Consider the following 21161-nt stretch of genomic DNA (forward strand, 5'->3'; position numbering starts at 1 on the left):
CCCACTGCCACACTAAGAACCCGACCTCACCTCCCAACCTGGAGGCACCAGCCAGCTAGGCTGATGGCCCCTGCAATCCCAGGGAAAGGAGTCCTGTCTTGAGGAATGAGCCCGACCTAGCCACATTCTGTCCTTGCCCTGCCCCCACCCCACAGCCTGGCTGCTTCCCTGTTACACAGGAGAGGACTAAGTCTTAAGTGGGATTGAGATGGGCCGGAAAGTCACCACAGGTCTTTGTCCCTCCCTGTTGCCCTCAGTGCTTGCATTTTTGACTCTCGGTCCCTGCACCTCCCACCCCATTCCTAATTACTCTGGGACCCTAGGCAAGTTCCCTGCCATCTCTGGGGCTCTGTGTGCTCCTTGTTGGTTGAGGGAGTTGGATTCAGGGATGTGAAAGGCTCCCTCTATTGGACACCTCCGTGTAAGGCTGTCATGCCTAAGCAGGCCCCTGCCCTCAGCCATCTGTGCCTGGACTGTTTAGCTATGAGTATGGCAGCATCTTAGATGGTCTGGGAGCCCACGAGGGCAGGCTCCCAGAGTGCTGTTGGTCAGAGGGGTTGGCTCATCACTGAGGACTGAGTGAGATAGTGTTTCTGAAAAGAGCTTAGTCTGATGCCTGGCACATAGGAAGTGCTCAGCACACATAATTGTGTTTGCGTCTTTCCAAGGATGGTCTCCGAGACCTTTCCTGCGGCGTGGCAGCTCGGACTCCCTAACTCCACTGCACAGCCTTGGATAGGACCTGGGGTGGGGAGGAACCCTGTCAGACTGTTCTTGGTGCCAGTGAGGCTGCGGGGGCCACCGTGGGCCCCCTGGGTGCCACCTGGCGGGCCGTTGTTGGCCAGCTCAGTGCAGGCGCTGGGCTGCTGTGTGGTCCCTGGTGGGCTGGTCTGTGGTTCAGTTCAGGATCAGCTGCTGGAGGGCCCCGGGGATACTGGTTGTCACACCCACGTTTTACCTTAAGGAAACAGAGGTTCAGAGGTGGAGTGTGACTTTCCCCCAGCCACACGGTGGTTTGGTGGCAGAACCGGCACCTCGCAGACCCCTGAGGGAGGGAGTGGGCTGGCGGGCTTCCCACCGGCTCACCCGCCCCTGGGGCCTGTGCTCTCACGCAGTTTTGGCATTCAGCATGACGGAAGCGGCAATGACTGTGAGCCCGTTGGGAAACGGCCTTTCATCATGTCTCCACAGCTCCTGTACGACGCTGCGCCTCTCACCTGGTCCCGCTGCAGCCGCGAGTACATCACCAGGTTCCTCGAGTAAGTCCCTCCCAGCCCCGGGCCTCGTCCGAGCAGCTCGGGTCAAGGTCTGCCAGGGCAGCACCTTGAAGGATGCGCGGGAGTTCACAGAAGTATAGCGGGGAGAGGAGTGGGTACACGAGGAGCCCTGCAGGATATTAAGTGGGGCTATGGGAGCCAAAGCAGGAGCCAAAGCAGGACAGGAAGGGAAGGTGGAGGAGGTGCAGAGCTGGCTGTGCCGCCGGCAGGGGCCGTGAAAAGCGGGAAAGAAAGGGCCCTTGAAGGCGCTGAAATACATGGCTTTACCTTTCTATTGTGTTCTCTTAATTTGCTGTGGTATTTTAAATTTTACTATTTAATGTTTTAAGTAAAGACAAAACATTTAAATGATTAGTGCAAGTTTTTTTTTTAGTTGAGATATAGTTGATGTGCCATATTATATGTTTCAGATATACAACAGTGAGTCACAGTTTTTAAAGGTTATATTCCATTTATAGTTATAAAATGTTGGCTGTATTTCCTATGCTGTACAATATATCCTGGAGGACATGGCAGCCCACTCCAGTATTCTTGCCTGGAGACTCCCATAGACTGAGGAGCCTGATGGGCTACAGTCCAAAGGGTCACAAAGAGTTGGACACCACTGAAAGCACCTTAGCATGCACACACACACAATATATCCTTGTAATTTTATGCATCGTAGCTTGTACTTCTTAATCCCCTGTCCCTAACTTGCCCTTCCTCCCTTCCCTCTTCTCACTGGTAACCACTAGTTTATTCTCTCATCTGATTCTTTTTTGTTGTAGTCATTATTTGTTTTTTCGATTCCATATGTGAGTGATGTCATGCAGTATTTGTCTTTCTCAGTCTGACATTTCTCTGAGCATAAAATCCCTGAGTCCGTCCATGTCGTTGCAAATGGCAGAATTTCATGCCTTTTGTGGCTGAGCAGTATTCCCTTATCTACTATGTATTCTTTATCCATTCATCTGTTCATGGACACTTAGTTTGTTTCCATATCTTGGCTGTTAGAAATGGGGCTGCTATGAACACGGATATGCATGTATCTTTTCAAATAAGTGTTTTCATTTTTTTCCCCGTATATACCCAGAGTAGAATTGCTGGGTTACGTGGTAGTCCTGTTTTTCGCTTTTTGAGCCATACTGTTTTCCACAGTGGCTGCCCCAATTTACAGTCCTGCCAACAGTGCACAAGGGTTCTCTTTTCTCCACATCTTTGCCAATATTTGTTATTTGTGTTCTCTCTGGTGATAGACATTCTGAGGTGTGAGGTGATGCCTTGTTTTGATTTTAATCTGATGATTAATGATGTTAAACATCTCTTCATGTGTCTTCTTTGGAAAAATATCTCTTTGGGTCTTCTGAACATATTTTTAATCTGGTGGGTTTTTTGACATTGAGTTGTATAAACTGTTAATATATTTTCAGTATTAACTCCTTGTCAGTCATGTCTTACAAATATTTTCTCCCATCTAAAGGTTGTCTTTTCATTTTGTTGATAGTTTCTTTCACTGAGTGAAAGCTTTTAAGTTTAATTAGGTCTCGTTTGTTTATTTTTATTTATTTTGCTTTAGGAGACATCAAAAAAAAAATATTGCTACAATCTATGTCAAAGGGTGTTCTGCTTAAGTTTTCTTATGGGAGTTTTAGGGTTTCTGGTACTACAGTTTAGGTCCTTAATCCATGTTGAGTTAATTTTTGTACATGGTTTGAGACAGATGTTCTAAATTCATTCTTTTACATGTAGCTGTCCAGTTTTCCCAGTACCACTTACTGAAGTGACTATCTTTTCTATTGTATATTCTTGATTCCTTTATTGAAGATTAATTGACCATAAGTGTATGGGTTTATTTCTGGGCTCTCTGTTCTATTGATCTGTATGTCTGTTTTTGTGCCAGTATCATACTGTTTTTTAAAAAATTTTATTAAAGTATAATTGATTTATGTGTTTAATTTCTGATGTATATAGCACAGTGATTCAGTTATACAAATATATATATTCTTTTTCATATTCTCTTCCATTATAGCTTATCAGAGGGTATTGAATATAGTTCCTTGGCCTATGCAGTGGGACCTTGTTGTGCATCCATCCCGTATATATGATGGTTTGTATCTGCCTATCTCAAACTCCCAGTCTTTCCTCCCCATGTCCCCTCCCCTTCAACCATAAATCTGTTATCTAGGTCTGTGGGTCTGTTTCTGTAGATGCGTTCATTTGTGTTGTATTTTAGATTCCACATACAAGTGGTATCATATGGTCTTTCTCTGTCTCTTTCTGAATTACTAGTGTAATAATCTGTAGGTATATCTATGTTACTGCAAATGGCATTATTTCATTCATTTGTTTAATATTTTTTTTCCGTTGCTTTGGAGACTGACATAAGAAGACATTGGTATGGTTTTGCCTGTGTTCTCTTCTAGGAGTTTATTGGTGTCATCTCTTGTATTTCCGTCTTTAAGCTATTTTGAGTTTATTTTTGTGTATGGTGAGAGGGTGTGTTCTCACGTCATTGATTTGTGTGTGACTGTCCAACTTTCCCATCAGCACTTGCTGAAGAGACTATCTTTCCTCCATTGTATATTCTTGCCTCCTTTGTCAGAGATTAATTGGCCATGGGTGTGTGGCTTTATTTCTGGGCTCTCTGTTCTGTTCTGTTGATCCATATGCTATTCTGCCCATACCATGCTGTTTTGATTACTGTAGCTTTGTAGTAGTATTCAAAGCCTGGGAAGGTTATACCTCCAGCTTTGTTCTTTTTACTCAGAATTGCGTTTGTAATTGAGTCTTTTATGGTTCCATATAAATTTTAGGATTTTTTGTTCTAGTTCTATGAGGAATGTCATGAGTAATCTATAGATTGCTTTGGGTAGTAGAGCGGCCATTTTAATGGTGTGCTTCCAATCCAAGAGCTTGGGCCATCTTTCCATTTATTTGAATCATCTTCAATTTCCTTTACTAGTGTTTTTTAGCTTTCAGCATTTAAATCTTTCACATTCTTGGTGAGATTTATTCCTAAGTATTGATTTTTTAAAATATGATTTTAAAAGAAATTTTTGTTTACATTCTTTTTCTGATATTTCATTGTTAGTGTAAGGAAGTGTAAACAATTTCCATGTTACTTTTGTATCCTGCTGCCTTGCCAAATTTGTTTATCAATTCTCATAGTTTTTGTGTGGATTTTCTGTGTATACTATCATGTCATCTGCAGATGATAACAATTTTACCTCTTCCTTCTGAATTTGAATACCTTTTATTTATTTTTCTTATCAGATTTCTGCAGCTGGATTTCCAATACTATATTGAATGGAAGTAATAAGAGTGGGCATACATGTCTTGTTTCAGATTTTCATGGGAAGACTTTCAGCTTTTCACTGTTGAATATTATATTGGCTGTGGGTTTGTCATAAATATTAATAGCTTTCGTTATGTTGAGATATATTCCCTCTATACCCACTTTTGTAAGGACTTGTGTCATGAGTGGATGTTGAATTTTATAAAGTGCTTTTTTTGCATCTATTGTGGTGATCATGTGGTTTTTGCCCTCTGTTGATGTGTGTGTCATATTGACCTGCATGTGCTGAACTATCCTTGTGACCCTGGGATGAATCCTCCTTGACCATGGTGCATGATGTTTTTTTTATGTGTTGTTGGTTTTGGTTTGCTAATATTTTCTTGAGAATTTTTGCATCTAATATTCACCAAAAGTATTGATCTGTAATTTTCTTTTTTGGTATTGTCTTTGGTTTTGGTATTGGGTTGATGGTGGCTTCATAGAATGTCTTTGGGAGTTTTCCATCCTCTTCAGTCTTTTGGAAGGGTTTGAGAAGGATTGGTATAAGTTTTTCTTTGTATGTTTGGTAGAATTCACCTGTGAAGCCATCTGGTCCTGGGCTCTTGTTTGTAGGGAGTTGTTGTTTTTATAGATTACAAGTGCTATTTTACTTTGAGTGACCAGTCTATCCTGTTTCTTTTTGATTCTGCTCTGGTGGGCTGTATTCTTCTAGAAAGTTGTCCGTTTCTTCTAAGTTGTAGACTTTGTTGGCATATAATTGCTCATACTTCTGCAGTACTGATTGTGATTTCTCCCCTTTCATTTCTTATTTTGTTTATGTCTTCTGTCTTCTTGGTGAGCATGGCCAGAGGTTTGTTAATTTTGTTTACCCTTTCAAAGAACCAGCTCTTGGTTTCATTGGTTTTTTTTCCCCCTACTTTTTAAAACAATTTTTATTTTCTCTCTGACCTTTATTAATTCCTTCCTTCTGCTGGCTTTAGGTTTTGTTTTCTCTTTTCTAATTCTTCTAGATGATGGGTTAGGTTGTTTATTTGAGATTTGTCTTGTTTCTTTAAAAAGGCCTTTATCACTATGACCTTCCCTCTAAGAACTGTTTTTTTGCTGCATCTCATATAGATTTATTATGGTTGTGTTTTCATTGTCATTTCCCTCAAAGGTTTTAAATTTCCTTTTGATTTCATTGTTGACTTACTGGTTTTTTAGTAACATATTGTTTATTCTTCATGTAATTGTTTTTTTCTTATTTGTTTTCCTGTGGTTGATTTCTGTGTCACTGTGGGCAGAAAAGATGCTTGAAATGATTTCTATACTCTTAGTTGAGGTTTATTTTGTGCCCTAGCATGTGGTCAGTCCTAGAGAATGTTCCATATGCACTTGAAAATTATGTATATTTTCCCGTTTTTGGATGTAATATCTTGAAAATATCAAGTGTAACTGTTATGTTTTATCATTTAGTATCTCTTGCCTTAGTGATATTTCTGTCTCAAAGATCTGTCTGTTGATGTGACCATTGTTAAAGTCTTTTACTATTCTTGTATTCCCATCAGTTTTTCCTTTTATGTCTGTTAGTGTTTCGTGTATTTGAGTGCTCCTATATTGGGTACATGTATGTTGAAAAGTGTAATTTTTATATTTTATTTTTATATTTTATTTTCCTTATATTGATCCTTTTATCATTATGTAGTATATTTCTTTATAACCTTTGTTTTTGTTTATATTTATTTTTAATTGATGTATACTTGATTTACAATGTGTTAGCTTCAAGTGTACAGCAAAGTGATTCAGTTTTATATATATATACACACACACTTATATATGAATATATATATTCTTTTTCAGATTTTTTCCTATATGTTATTATCAAATATTGAATATAGGTTCTTGTGCTATACCGTAGGTCCTTGTTGTTTATCTATTTTATATATAGTAATGTATGTGTGTTACTCCCAAATTCCTAAGTTATCCTTCCCTGCCAAACCTTTTCCTTTGGTAACTATATGTTTGTTTTCTATGTCTATGAGTCTGTTTCTGTTGTATAAATAAATTCATTTGTATCACTTTTTTATATTCCACACATAATATTGTATGATATTTGTCTTTCTCTGACTTCACTTGGTATGATAATCTCCAGCTCCTTCATGTTGCTGCAAATGGCATTCTTGCGCTCCTTTTTCTGGAGGAATAGTATTTAATTTTGTTTGTGTGTGTATACGACACATACATATATGTAAATACACATCTGATCTTAATCCATTCATCTGTCAGTGTTCACTTAGATTGCTTCTATGTCTTATTTGTTTATAACCTTTGTTTTAAAGTCTGTTTTTTCTGATATGAGTGTTGTGACCTGTGTTGCTTGTCGTTTCTTTTTGCGTGAAATCTCTTTGTCCATTCCCTCACTTTCGCTCTGTGTTGCCTTTGCCCTAATGTAAATCTCTTGCAGGCAGCATATTGTAGTCCCTTGTTTTCTTGTTTTTTATTTTTAAATCAGTCTCCTACTCTGTGTATTTTGATTGGACATTTAGCCTATTGATGTTTGTGGTAATTATTTACAGATATGTTTTAGTGCCATTTTAAACCTTGTTTCCCCATTGACTTTATATTTCTTCTTTGACCCTTTCTTTCTTCCATTTTGTTTTTCCTTTTGTTCCTTCCTTTTTGTTTGATAATTTTCTCTAGTATTATGCTGCTTTTTGGTTTTTGCTTTTTGTGACTCTATGTTTTTGATTTGTGGTCACCCTGTTTTTCAAGTATGTTAACCACTTCCTGTATCTACTTGCTTTAGACTGATAGTCATATAGTCTCAAACAGATTCTAGAAAAAAAAAAATCTACATTTTCTTACTCTTATCTCCAACGCTTTAGGATTTTGATGTCCTCTTTTACATCTTCATTTCATCCTTTTATTGTTAATTGTGGTTATCATCTCTTTCACAGAAATTTTTTGATATTTTTGTTTTTTAGATCTATGTACTGGCTTATTTAAGTGATTACTTTCTAATTGTGATTTTCCTTACAGAGTCTTCTATTTAGAGAAGACCTTTCAATATTTACTTTATTATACATTTAGTATTGCTATATTCTTTTAGTTTTTACTTGTCTGGGAAATTCTTTCTTTCCTTCTATTCTAAATGATAATTTTGCTGTGTAGAGTATCCTAGGTTGCAGATTTTTCTCTTTCAGGACTTTGAATGTATCTTGCCATTCTCATCTGGCCTGCCACATTTCTGTAGAGAAATCAGTTCACATCCTCATGGGGGTTCTTTTGTAATTTAACTCTTTTTCTCTTGATGCCTTTAGAATTCTCTCTTGAACTTTTACTGTTTTAATTGAAATATGTCTTGGTTGTAGGTCTGTTTGGATTCATTTTGTTTGGAACCTTCTGTGCTTCCTGAACCTGGATATCTGTCTCCTTCAGGTTCGGAAAGTTTTCAACCATAATTTCTTCAAATACCATTTTCAGTCCTCTTTGCTCTTTCTTCTCCTTCTGGGAGCCCTGTTATGTGTAAATTGGCACACTCTGTGTTATCCCATAGACTCTTATTATATTGCTTCAATTTTTTGGTTTGGCTTTCTGTCTGCTGTTCTGATTGGGTGATTTACATTATTTTATCTTCCAGATCACATATTTGTTCTGCATTATTCATTCTGCTACTCACTGCCTTTAGCTTAGCTTTCATCTTGGCAAATGAGTTCTCTATTTTTTTCTTGATTCCTTTTTATAATTTCTAATTCGTTTTTTACTGTAACTTGCATTTCTATCAATAATCCTTCTTAATTCCTTCAATATTCTCAGTATCTTCTTTTTAAACTGAGTGTCTATTAGACTGAAGAAATCTGTTTCATTGTTTTTCTCGGGAGAATTATCTTAATCTTTTAATTTGGCATGGTCCCTCTGCTTCTTCATTTTACCTGTATTTCTCTTGCTCTATGAGTTTAGGAGAAACCATAATCTGTTGTAGTCTCAGAAGGCTGTTTTTGTGTGGGAGGCTGTGTAGCCTGAGTGGGTTTAATATTTTTGGTGCAAGGACTGTTTTTAGTAGGATGCTTACCACCTCTTTCCTTAGTGTGTGCTGGCCATTATCCCCTTGAATAGGAGGTGTGACTGGTGTTGTCTTCAGAGCCTGCATTGGATGTTGAGCAGAGCCTCCTCTGCTCTGTGTTTGTCACTGCCCTGTTCAACTGCTCCCTAATTACTGGAGTAGAAGCCCCCATATCCATTTCTGAGTTGTGTTTCTGAGCTGAAGAGCAAGGTAGGTGAGTTTGGAGCACTCCCACTGGCGGAGGAGCCACTGAGTTTTGCTCTGCCAGAACTGTCCACTGATGAGCATGCTCTATTACGTCACCCATTGTGGAGGATCAAAAGTCCACTGTTGGCACTGCCCTTGGCCCTGCCTCAACCATGGGAATGCCAGCAGTCAACCCTGGTGTTTCTCAGGTGTTGTTTTCACAAGGCCTCCAGCACAGATCCAAGAAGTCAGGTTCCAGGACTGCAGTAATCATGTACATGGACTTGCTGAGGGAGCTATGGAGGCAGCTCAGATCCCGGCCCGGCCCGGCCCCACAGCGTGTGCCCACAAAACCCACAACTCCTAAGGCCAGACCTCCCAGCCACAGGAGCACCCACTGTCTGCTTGAATGTCCTGCAGGTGCTGAATTTACCAAGCTGGCAGCAGAGGTGTAAATCTTCAGCTCACACAGCCAGGGAGAGATTTCAGCCCTGCTTTATAAGTTATGTGGTCCCTAGGGCTTACCTATGATTTCAGCCCCACCTCTGTGCATGGGAAACTCACTGGCACCTGGTGCGTGGGAGCCCACTGAGGTGGTGGCTAGGGTGTGATAGCCTGCCCAGGTGGTGGCTGGAGCATCGGAGCCAGCCAAGGCAGTGTTTGGGTTATGTGGACTCACCCAGGCTGGAGCCCACCCAGGTGGCAGCTGGGGCATGGAGAAAGAAGCTGCAAGGGCAGCCCTGCCCCTCCCTTCACATGCCACTTAATTGTGGCACATTGCTTCTGTGGTGGGCCCAGGCTTTTTCTGCAGACAACCTGGTTGTATCTATACCACATTCCAGCCACTTCAGGCTACTTCCACACAGCCAACACCAGTCCTTCTTCCAGATCTGTCCTGTAAACCCCAAGTTTCAGCACCAGCCCCTGCCCATACCGTAGGATGCTTGTCTCAGGCTGGAGCGTGCAGGCTGGTGACATTGTCTATATAGGTCTCTGTTCTGCCTGCCACAGACCAGGTGTTATACTCTCCTCTGAGCCTGCGTAGCTCCCTTTCTGTCCCCGTTGATCTTCCTGAAGGTGAGGGGGCTTTCCAGGATGCAGGACCCTGTCCTCTTTTACTGTTCCCTCCCAGGGGTGCAGGTTGCATTCTGCTTCCTTTTCTCCTCCTCCCCCGATCATCTTACCCAGTTATGTGGAGATCTTTCCTGTCCCTTCAGGTGTTTGAGGTCTTCTGCTAGTATTCGGTGGGGCTTCCCAGGTGTCACTAGTGGTATAGAACCTGCCTGCCAATGCAGGAGACATAAGAGAGCTGGGTTCAATCGCTGGGTCAGGAAGATACCCTAGAGAAGGGCATGGCAACCCACTCTAGTATTCTTGCCTGGAGAGTCCCAAGGACAGAGGAGCCTGGAGGGCTATGGTCCATAGGGTTGCAAAGAGTCGGACATGACTGAAGCAACTTAGCACAGCACAGCTAGTGTTCAGTAGGTATTCTGTGAGAATTATTTCATATGTAGATATATTTTTAATGTATTTGAGGCAGAAGCTGAGTTCCACGTCCTTCTACTCTACCATCTTAATTCCTATCCCAGTACCATACTGTTTTGATTACTGTAGTTTTGTAGTATAGTCTGCAGTCAATGAGTGTGATATCTCCAGCTCTGTTCTTTCTCAAGATTATTTTGGCTATTTGAGGTCTTTTGTGTTTCCATACAAAGTCTAAGATTATTCTAGTTCTGTGATAAATGCCATTGGTATTTTGACAGAGATTGCACTGAATCTGTAGATTGCCTTTGATAGTATGATCATTTTAACAATACTGATTCTAACCTATGAACATGATGTATCTCTCCATCTGTTTGTGCCATCTTCAATTTCTTTCATTAGTGTCTTATTTTCTGGGTACAAGTTTTTTACCTCCTTAAGTAGGTTTATTCCTAGATATTTTATCCTTTTTGATGTGATGGTAAATTGCTTTCCTTAATTTTTTTGTGATAATTTATTGTTACTGTATAGAAATGCAATAGATTTCTTTATATTAATTTTGTATCTTGCAGCTTTACCAAATTCATTGATGAGCTCTAGTAGTTTTTTTGGTGGCATCTTAAAGATTTTTCTGTGTATAGTGTCTTCCCATCTGCAAACAGTGCCTGTTTTCTTTTTTTAAATTTGAATTCCTTTTATTCCTTTTTTTTGTCTGATTTCTGTGGCTGAGACTTCCAGTACTATATTGAATAAATGTGGAGGGAGTGGGCATCCTTGTCTTGTTCCTGATCTTAGAGGGAATACATTCAGCTTTTCACCATTGAGTATGATGTTAGCAATGGATTTGTTGTTTATGGTCTTCATTATGTTGAGTTGTACCACCAACTCGATGGACATAACAGCAAGTTCCGGGCATTGGTGATAGAGAAGCCTGGCATGCTGCAGCCAATGGGGTCACAAAGAGATGGACACGACTGAGCAACTGAACTGATATTCTCTCTATTCCCACTTTTTGGAGGGTTTTTTTTTTTAATCATAAATGTTTGAATTTTGTAAAAAGGTTTTTCTGCATCTATAGAGGTGATCATATGGCTTTTATTCTTCAGTTAATATGGTGTATCACCTTGATTGATTTGCAGACATTGAATCATCCTTTCATTTCTGAGATAAATCTCACTTGATCAGAATGTGTGATCCTTTTAATGATTGTTAGGTTCTGATTGATAATATGTTGTTGAGAATTTTTGCTTCGGTATTCATCAGTGGTATTAGTTTGTAATTTTCTTTTCTTTTTGATGTCTTTGTCTGGTTTTGATGTTAGGGTGATGCCTTGTGGAATGAGTTCAGAAGTGTTCTTTCCTCTGAAATTTTTTGGAATAGTTTGAGAAGAAAAGGTGTTAACTCTTCTCTAAATATTTGCAGAGCCATCTGGTCCTGGACTTTTGTTTGTTGGGAGTTTTTTGTTTTTATTTCCTGACTCAATTTCATTACTGGTAATTTGTCTGTTCATGTTTTCTGTTTCTTCCTGGTTCAGTCCTAGGAGGTTATATATTTCTATATAGGAATTTGTCTGTTCCTTCTAGATTGTTCATTTTATTGGCATATAGTTGTTTGTAGTAGTTTCTTATGATCCTTTGTATTTCTCTGGTATCACTTGTAATTTCTTTTTCATTTCTGATTTTGGCCCTCTCTCTTTTTTTCTTAATGAGTCTGGCTAAAGGTTTATCAATTTTGTTTGTCTTTTCAAAGAACCAGATCTTTGTTTTGTTGATCTTTTCTATTGTTTTTATTTTCTTTCTTTTTTCAGTCTCTATTTTTAAATGATTAGCCTGTTTTACCACTCATCTTTACTTATAAAGTGCCAATTTTTAAATGCAGATATAGGCACATCAAACTAATATGTGGAGTCACCAAAATGACACAATTCATATTTCATACCTCATATTTATTAGAACTCTTGATAGAGTGCACAAGACTAATTTGACTGGTTTTATTTCACTTGGTAATATGTGCACATTTTCCCAGCACTCTCTGCCTTGGCTTACTGATGTTTGAGGAAGAACTGAGAGGAAATGGATCCATCTTTACATTTCCTTCTAGCCCATCATTTTCAATGCAGTAATTGGATGATACAAGGAAGCAACTCAAATAGCAAAGATGATGGAGTTCCTTGGTCATTTGTGTTTCCTAAGATATCATACCTTCTTTCTGCATTTGAAGGAAGTTCTGGTTCAAGTGCCAAGTGTGGCCTCTGGGGCTGTCTTAGACATAATACACTTATCTTGCATTTTCTTAGAGTCTCAATGAATTCTCTGCATTGTGGATCCAATGGGACTCTGCTCATGAGGTGGCAAGGAACAGTGGACTCAGATATCATGTATCTCCTCACGCAAATGCCTCTTGTCCCATTAGAACCTCCTTAACAAATCACAAGTTCAAAAACACTGAGTTCAAGATGGCGATAGGAGAGCTTTAAATCACCGGCTGTATGCTTCCCCCTCCTATGTTCTTTAGGCAGCAGCTTTCAACTTTTCATTCTTTTTCACTTTTCTTGCCTTATTTACTTTCATATTTCCAGAAAGTCTTCCTAGAGTGCTGTTTCTTGGTTTTTCAGTTTAGATATCACCTGATGACTTGTACAATGGAAGGTTGGAATTTAGCCCCTTGTGTCGCTTCCTGCCCACATTTGCTCCCCGACCCCTGCCACCACATCCCAATATCATGCTAGCATATCTTGATTAAATCCATGTCTACTGTTTTCTTTATTGTTGTTGTATAGATAATGCCAAATCAAGCGTTGTAACAAAATGATTTTCTTTTTAAGAACCACTGTATTTGCCTAGTTCCTTTTGCTTCTCTAAGTCTTCTATATCCTGCAACAATTCTGCAAAATGTCTCTGAATCCAGTTTTGCCAAAGGCAGTCCCTCCCGTGTTCTCTCACAGTTCACTTCTTTCCTGGACATACCCCTCGACATCCCTCTGTCCTCCTGCTCTCTCCTGCTCTCGTCTAACCCAGATGATTTCCACTTCTCAAGATTATCATGCAAGATCTTCCTGTTTCCTGGGTCTCATGCTACCTTTTTTAGAGGGATTTACTTCTTTGTTTTGGTGGAGCATATCCTCAGGTAGCCTTCTGAGAAGAGATGCATAGATTTGCTCGTCTTAAAATGTTTGCTTTTCTTTGTTCTTCCCTCATACCTGATTGATCTTTTGATAACAACTTCCAAGTTAAATTTCTCCCTCAGAACTTCAAAGGTGTTTTTCCTTTGTTTTCTAGCTTCCAACACTGCTGTTGACAAGTCTTATACCAGTCTGATTCCCATGCAGAATACTCTGTCTCTCTTTTTTTCCCTTGGTCTGTGTCTCTGTCTTTTTCTCTTGGTGATCTGAACTTTTGCAATTATGTGCCTTGATTTATCGTGCAGTGGTGATGGGGGGGGGGCACTTGCTAGGCCCTTTTAGTCTAAAAACTCAAGTCCTTCAGTTCTTGGAAATATTCTTATTTATTTGATAATCATCTCTCATTTTCTCCTTCTGGAACCCTTAATATTCAGCTGTTCTCTCCCTTTCTTTTTTTTTTTTTTTTTTACACTTTTAAACTTTTTTCTGACTCATTCTGTTTTCTGAAAGACATCCTTATCTTTGCCTTACAAGCTTTCTATTACATTAAAATTTTTTTTCCTATTGTACTTTTAACTTCGTGAAATTTCTTATTTGCTAAATATTCCTTTTTATTATCCTGTTCTAGTTTCGTGGGTACAGCATCTTACCTTGTTGAAGTTATTATTTGTTTTTTCTTTTACTCCCTGAGATATCTTTCTTTTCTTTGCATTATTTTTTAGGCCCTGTCTTTCACGTGAGGGGTTTTCTCGAGATGGCGTGGCTGTACTGCCTCCGTGGAAGGAGGCGCTGGGCTGCCCATCGGGAGGGCTGTGGGCTAGGCAGCACTATTTAAGTCCCCGCTGAGGGGCTGGTTGGGATGGAGCTGTTTCTTTGGGGTGTCTTCAAATGTCAGTATCTAGGGTCATTTTTCTGAGTGATTTCGCTCCAGAGAGGCATTCTCTAGTCTTTTCCTGGAAGGTGGAAGTCTGACTGCAGCATTCTGGCACCCGGATGGGGAAGGAGCTTGGTGGTTGTCCCCGCTTTCCTTGTGCAGACTCTCGCTCGTCCTTTTCTCTGTGGGCCCCTCTGCCTCGGGTCTGCCTGGTGTTCCTGGGCCAGATCTCCTGGACCACCCTCTCCAGAGAGTGAGCCCAGTCCTCTGCCAGGCAGGGAGGTGGTCATGGCCCTGCTCCAGACGGTTGGGAAGGGGATCTGGGCTCTGATAACGTCTTACAGACTTTGCGCCAGGCTCTTGTCCTCAGTCTTCCTGGCACCCAGGCCTCCAGGGGTCCCTCAGGTTTCCTGAGCATTTCCAGTGTCCCTCTTCTGGGTGGTTTCTCTCTGCATGACTGGCTCTCAGCGTTCAGTGCTGCAGTAAGTCAGCTGCTACTTGATCATCTGCTTTCCAGCTTCTAGAATTTTCCTGGCATTTTTCATCTGCCATCATCACCTCTCCTTTGCCCCTTTGTGGATTTATGCCTTGTTTATTTCTTTCCTGTCATCTTAGTGGGGTTCTGGAAGGGAGTGGAAATAACTCTGTATCTGCTCAATGGGCCATGTTTTTCTAGAAGTCCATTCACAGGGCTTTAAGCAGGGACATGACCAGGTTCATTGTGGACATGAGAGCAAGGATCCTGGCTGCTGATAGAAGAGGGATTATTGGGTGGAGAGGGGGACTAGAAGCAGGGAAGAGTTGACTTTGATGTTTAATACCCTGGACTCTGGCCCAGGCATCTACCCATGTTGGCAGACAAGTTACACTAACCCTTAAGCCTCAAAGGCCGGGGATAATGATGGGACCGTGTCCCGGGTTGCTCTGAGAATTAAATGAGGAGGCATGTGACGTGTGTAGCACAGCGCTGGCCACATGGTTTGCGTTCAGTGCCTGGGGACTGTTAGCGCTGCTACAAGCGATGTGATAAGGAGCTGAAGCAGGGAAGTGGCCCGGCAGGGAGAGCCTGGTAGAAAATGATCCCAAGGGTCTGTCACCTCCCGACTTGGGGGCTGAAAATGAGAGAAGGGCTGGGAAATCAGAAGAGCAGCCGCCCTTGCAGCACCCTGAGGGTTTTTTCCAGCTGGCCCCGCCCATGGTGCTGCCCAGCACGGTGCTTCAGGACAGACAGACACATGCATCTCTGTCTTCATTTGGCTGCTGGATTGCATAAGGGACTTGCCCTGGGGCCTGGGGCGAGGGTGGGAGGAGAAGGCCAGAGCCTGAGCCAGCCAGGGCCTTCCAGAACCTTGGCACCAAGAAGAGCTGGACAGAATGCTGGCAGAGAGAGAGACACGTGGCCAATGAAGGGAGCTGGGGAGGGAGGGGAAGTTCCTCTTCCCAAGGGTGGCCGCACTCTCCCCTCTCCATCCCAGAGGGCCAGGCAGGAGCGGGTGCTGGGATGCAGGGTGTCATACCAACCTGTCCCCCAGCCCTTCTGCCCTTAGTCTCCTTGCTGGAGGTGGACGGAAGACAGGACAGGCCCCACCTAGACAGGATGGGGGCCGGAAGGGCAAGATTCACAGAAGAAAGGCACCAAGCAGGGTCTGGCGGTATTTCCAGGATTTGATGGCATCTCAGAGGCACTCAGACCACTCCCCATTCCCCACTGGACACGACACTCCTTTGCTTCCTGCAAATAGATGCTCATCAGGCCGCACAGGCCCAGATGTTAGCGAATCCCACTTGATCTCAAACTGTGCTGAAGGGAAAGTGGTAGGGGAGGCAGTGTCCCTGTCTTCAAGCCCCTCACCCCCTGAGGAGGGCAGCCCTGTGGGGTTCTGTGGGAATCTGGAGAGAGGCAAGACATCCTCTCTGAGAAGGAGCCCCAGAGCTGCTCTCTAGGACTAAGGGAGCATCATGAGGAAGAAGGATGCTCTAGGTGGGTGCATGGCGTGGTCCAGAGCTGGCAGTGGGGAAACGTGGGTGGGATGGAGAATCTTCAGGAGGTGGTAGTCAGACTAGAGGAAAGTTTTGACGAGACTGTTCAGTGCCCAGTCTAAGAGGTCAACCTGAAGAACCCGAAGAGCCTTTCTGGGCTGAGCGTCGATTTAAGGGACCCTGCTGTTTCATAAGGGACTTCTCTTTTCATGAGCTACTACTTAGACCTGGGGCCAGGCAGGGAAGGCCCTGCTCGCTCATGTCTTTGCAGCCGGGATTTCCACAGGGAGAGAGGCAGGCCTGATCAGCCCTTATCTCCAGCATCCGGCAACTCCACGACCAGCCCCCAGCGGTGGGGAGGGGAGGGGGCACACAGGTCTCTCCCAGATGATGGGTAGCTCCTTGCCGTCCTTGAGGTTGGAGCCATTCACTGTCTGCTCTGACCCCATGTGGGGCTCCCCAGCCCTGCTATAATTAGAGGGGAAGGGCTGTTGTGTATCGGGAGCCTGGCGGCGAGCCAACCAGAGGAAGGAAGGGCCGGCTGTCGGCCACCCGCCCGTGTAACTTTTCCCAAGTAGATGCTGCTATTTATACCTCTGTTGCTTGGGATCACATAAGCTGCCTCAGCCTCTTGTAGATGAGAATGTGAAGGCTCAGAGAGGGTGAGGGATGGCCCAAGGCCACACAGCATCTGAAACTGGGCAGAGTAGAACTTGGGTTTCTGACTCCCTGGTCAGCATCTGGGCCAGAATGTGGCTCTGATTCTGGTGTGGGTCCTACAAAGACACCCCACCCCCCACTGGATCCCCCCAGCCTCACACACGTATAAGATGGTCCTGAGAGACTGTTGCTGCCTGGCTTTCCAGCAGCAGGCTCAAAGGAGCTGGATACCCGGCATGTCAGCACTCTGAGTCCTGGCTGGAAAACTGAAGGGCTGGGTGTGCCCCAGGACCTACTAGTGTGGGGCTGAGGCATGTTGGACCCCAGTCAGAGGAGCCCCCGGCTGGGTCTGAATCAGCGGAGTGGGTAAACCCCCCAGTCACATCTTAAATTGTGTCCTACCAGACGAAAAGGAGCCCCAGGGCCAGGTTGACCCTACACAGACACACACACACACACCCCTACCCCTACACCCCTCAGCTGATGTTCAGCCCCAGGTTGCAGGACCAGGGAGCCCAGGATGAGGCTAGCAATCAGAAACCTCCTTGCTCCCTGCCAGACCTCAGCTGCCGTGGTTTAGAACTTCTATTTGAGATGAAGTGTTTGAGGCAGGCTCATGATCGGATGGGAGGAGCTTTTCACTTAGGGCAGCCCAGCAAGAGGACACGCAGGCTGGCAGCCTGGCTGGCATCACATCCTGACCATCGCTGCCCCCCTACATGACCCAGGGCACATGACGCACTGCCATGGACCCTGGATGTGTTAGGAAACAGTGGTAGTAGAGTTTTCTGCTTGGGGGTTGTAAGGAGCAGATGAAAGAGTTCCCGTTCAGCACCCAGAGCCAGCCTGGCCTGCAGTCATCTAGGGCAGAAGACTGGGTCCCACACCTGCTCATATGCCCCATGCCCATCTTAAAGGGTCTGTTTCCAGCTGACACAAAGGGTCCAGGTGATTCTAGGTGGAGAGGGGCCCCCAGAGTCCTCAGCAGGAGTCTAGTGACTGAGGCTCTGGGTGGAGCCTGGGCCCTGCCACCACCCAGCGGCCTTGGGAGACCACACGGATCACCCTCCCTGGCCAGGGAATGCAGCTCCTCTGAAATCTGGACTCCCAGATCCCAGGGACTGACTGCCCCCCAGCCTCTCCCCATTCGGGCCTGCACGTTGGCCTATTTCTCAACCCCTCCATGTTCTGCAGCCCCTCCGTGGCCCATTGTGTCTCCTCCTTCCCACCTGGCGAGACCCCAGCATCCATCAGCTCTGCCCTTCTTCCCCCTGCCTCCCTCCATCCTAACCTGGACCAGCTCATCCTGGCTCCCTGATCCAGCACCAGCCACCCTCCAGCCTCCCAGCCTGGAAGACCAGGGGGTTTCTGTCTCCCCCAAGCTGTTTAGCCTGGGACCTCAAGTCCCACAGATTCTGCTTTCCTCCTGTTGCTGCCAGGAGGGGCACAGGAGGAAATAAGGGAGCAACAGAAGCTGGCAGGCAGGGCTGCCCCTGGGCTGTCTCCCAGGTGGGTGGCCAGGCAGGGGCCACCTGCAGGCCTTGGTCCTCACACAGATCCCCTTGGTCCCAACCTGAGGTGGAGGGCTGTCGTATCAGCTGTGATGTGATACTCTGCAGATCCTGGACTGAGCAGGGGAGGCTACAGGCACTCTGAGCAGGGTCACATGTGGGCTTAGGGGTCCAGAAGACTTCAGAGGGAAGGGCCTCTGGGCTGGATCTTGAGGGGGAGGCCCCACAGTGGAGGAGTGGGGAGACTGTTGGGAGTAGAAGGGATGGTTTGTGGAGAGGCCTAGCCCTGGGGGGTGGGATGAGTTATTTAAACAGCTGGAGTGCTCTGGAAATAGATGGGAAAGACTGGGAGCCTTTCATGCTAGGTTATGTCAAAAAACAGGCTGGGTGAGTAAGGAGGCTGGAGTTTTCCTATTCAGTTTAAACCTTTAAGCCCCTTCCCACCTCTCCTGCCCTCCTGGACTGGTGAGGCCTCCTTGATGGGTCTCTCAGGCTGCTCCCTTTAGAGCCCCAGGGGACAGGCAGCCCCTTACCCCACATTTTTGTCCCATCTCTGCAGCCGTGGGTGGGGCCTGTGCCTGGATGACTCTCCCGCCAAGGATGTCATCGACTTCCCTTCCATACCGCCTGGCGTCCTCTACGATGTGGGCCACCAGTGCCGCCTCCAGTACGGGGCCTACTCTGCCTTCTGCGATGACATGGACGTGAGTGGGGTCGGGGGCAGCCCTCAGCAGCCTGCAGACCCCTCCCAGCCAGGCTCGGTCTACACATATGCCCATGAGACATAGTGGCCTGTGGGCGAGGCCTCGGGTTGGGCGGCCCTGGATCCAGGTCTGCATTCTGGGTGGGCCATTCACCAACGGTGGGACTTCAGGCAAGCCCCTTACCTACTGGGATTTTCTTGTGGCTCAGTTGGTAAAGAATCTGCCTACAATGCAGGAAACCCAGGTTCGACCCCTGGGTGGGGAAGATCCCCTGGAGAAGGGAACGGCAACCCACTCCAGTATTCTTGCCTGGAGAATTCCAGGGAGAGAGGAGCCTGGTGGGCTATTGTCAACAGGGTCGCAAAGAGTCAGACATGACCGAGCAACTAATACTCACCTACTGGAGCTGGATTGTACGAGGTAAAATAAAACCTCTACTGTCAGGTCCTGGGGAAGATCGCCCGAAGTGGTGGCCACGGGCATGTCAGAGACCCTGCAGCTTCTAATCAGGGTGTCTCCAGATGGGGGGCTGGAGCTGGAGAGGTGTGGGTGAGCTGGGGACTGCGCTGAGCCACAAATCCGAGTCTGGGGAAAGATAAGGAGGGACCTCTGGGGCTTCCACCTACAGAATGTGCCAGCCCCGAGGAGGGGTTCCCAGGGGACTCGAGGAGGCAGCGAGGGGGTAGGGCAGGTGGAGGCGTAGGGGAGGAGGTGAGGGTGTGGCCTTTGCACTCCTCCTTGCAGAACGTCTGCCACACCCTCTGGTGCTCCGTGGGGACCACCTGTCACTCCAAGCTGGATGCAGCTGTGGATGGTACCAGCTGTGGGGAGAGCAAGGTAGGGGAGCCCCAGTCCAGCTGCAGAGCAGGTGAGTCACCTGCTGCGTCCATGCTCTGGGCTCAGCCTTGGTTCACAGACTCACCTGTGCTCTCTGCCGACCCCCAGCCCTCTCTGGCCCGAGTCCCCATCTGCAGAATGGAGGCTTTGGGACAGAGCTTGACTGAGCAGTTCTCCAAGGTGCCTCCACCTTGGAGAGTCAGCATGTGGGCTCTATTTTATTCTTTGTTCAAGTCCACTGTGGGGCCTGTGTCTTGGTGACTGGAAGGGGGCCTCCTCCAGCCCTTGGGGTCCTCCCCTCTGGGCCCTTCCAGGCCTTCCACCCACCTTGTTCTCACTAGGGTGAGGAGCTTGGAGTGGGCTTGCTCTGCATTTGTCTGTCTTGGTAGTGGTGTCTGAATGGGGAGTGTGTTCCCGTGGGCTTCCAGCCCGAGGCTGTGGACGGTGGCTGGTCTGGCTGGAGCGCCTGGTCCCTCTGCTCGCGGAGCTGTGGCGTGGGCGTGCAGAGCGCCGAGCGGCAGTGCACACAGCCTGTGTGAGTGCGGGGCACCTGGGGCAGGTGGGGTGGGGTGCCCTGAGCAGAGTCAGCGATTCAGTCTGTCTAGTCTCCCGTTCTCAGAAGTATCCCCATGGAGGCCAAGCCTAGAGTGTCCAGAGCCACTTCGGGCCACTTCTGGGAGTGCCCTGGTGGCTAGTTGAGTCACCACTGCTGACCCTATAGCAGTGAAGGGAACACCAAGGCTTGGAGAGTGGAGTGACTCATTAGAGGCAGCACCACAAAGCAGCAGCTGATGGGAGGGAGGCAGGGAAGGCAGTGGCTCACAGCTTAGACCCTGAACCTTGGATGGATAGAGTTCAAATCCCTTCCCCTCTCCTCATGCAGCAGCCCTCTCCACTCCTTCTCAGGGCCTCAGTTTCCAGAGAAAGTATATGATGGGCAACAGCAGTGCCCATCCAGTAGAGCTGTCATCATGGATAAGTGCACTAAAGCTCTGAAGCTCATCTGTAGTAATTGCTCAGTAAATAGAGCCATGTAGTGACATTGGAGGTGCACGTGGGTCCAAGATGAGACTGGGGACAGCTGGGAGAATTGATTAGCCTGGGAGGGGTGCTGTGTGACTTGGGATAAGTGGCTTCGTCTCTCTGGGCCTCGTTTCCCCGTCTCAGAGGGGTGAGGTAAAGATATGGGGAGATGCAGAGGTCTGCTCTTCTG

General features: G+C 45.6%; 1 protein-coding gene across 1 annotated transcript in view; it reads left to right on the plus strand.

Moving 5' to 3' along the window:
* The window catches only part of ADAMTS7 (ADAM metallopeptidase with thrombospondin type 1 motif 7), a 57228-nt gene that overhangs the window by 21552 nt on the left and 14515 nt on the right, over positions 1 to 21161 (plus strand). The window contains exons 8-11 of the mRNA XM_069560065.1: positions 1116 to 1259; positions 18967 to 19111; positions 19856 to 19948; positions 20338 to 20483. Coding sequence (XP_069416166.1) covers positions 1116 to 1259; positions 18967 to 19111; positions 19856 to 19948; positions 20338 to 20483 — 528 coding nt within the window. The remainder of the gene's footprint in view (positions 1 to 1115; positions 1260 to 18966; positions 19112 to 19855; positions 19949 to 20337; positions 20484 to 21161) is intronic.

This window comes from Ovis canadensis, chromosome 18 (assembly GCF_042477335.2).
Source record: "Ovis canadensis isolate MfBH-ARS-UI-01 breed Bighorn chromosome 18, ARS-UI_OviCan_v2, whole genome shotgun sequence".
NCBI classification, from domain to species: domain Eukaryota; kingdom Metazoa; phylum Chordata; class Mammalia; order Artiodactyla; family Bovidae; genus Ovis; species Ovis canadensis.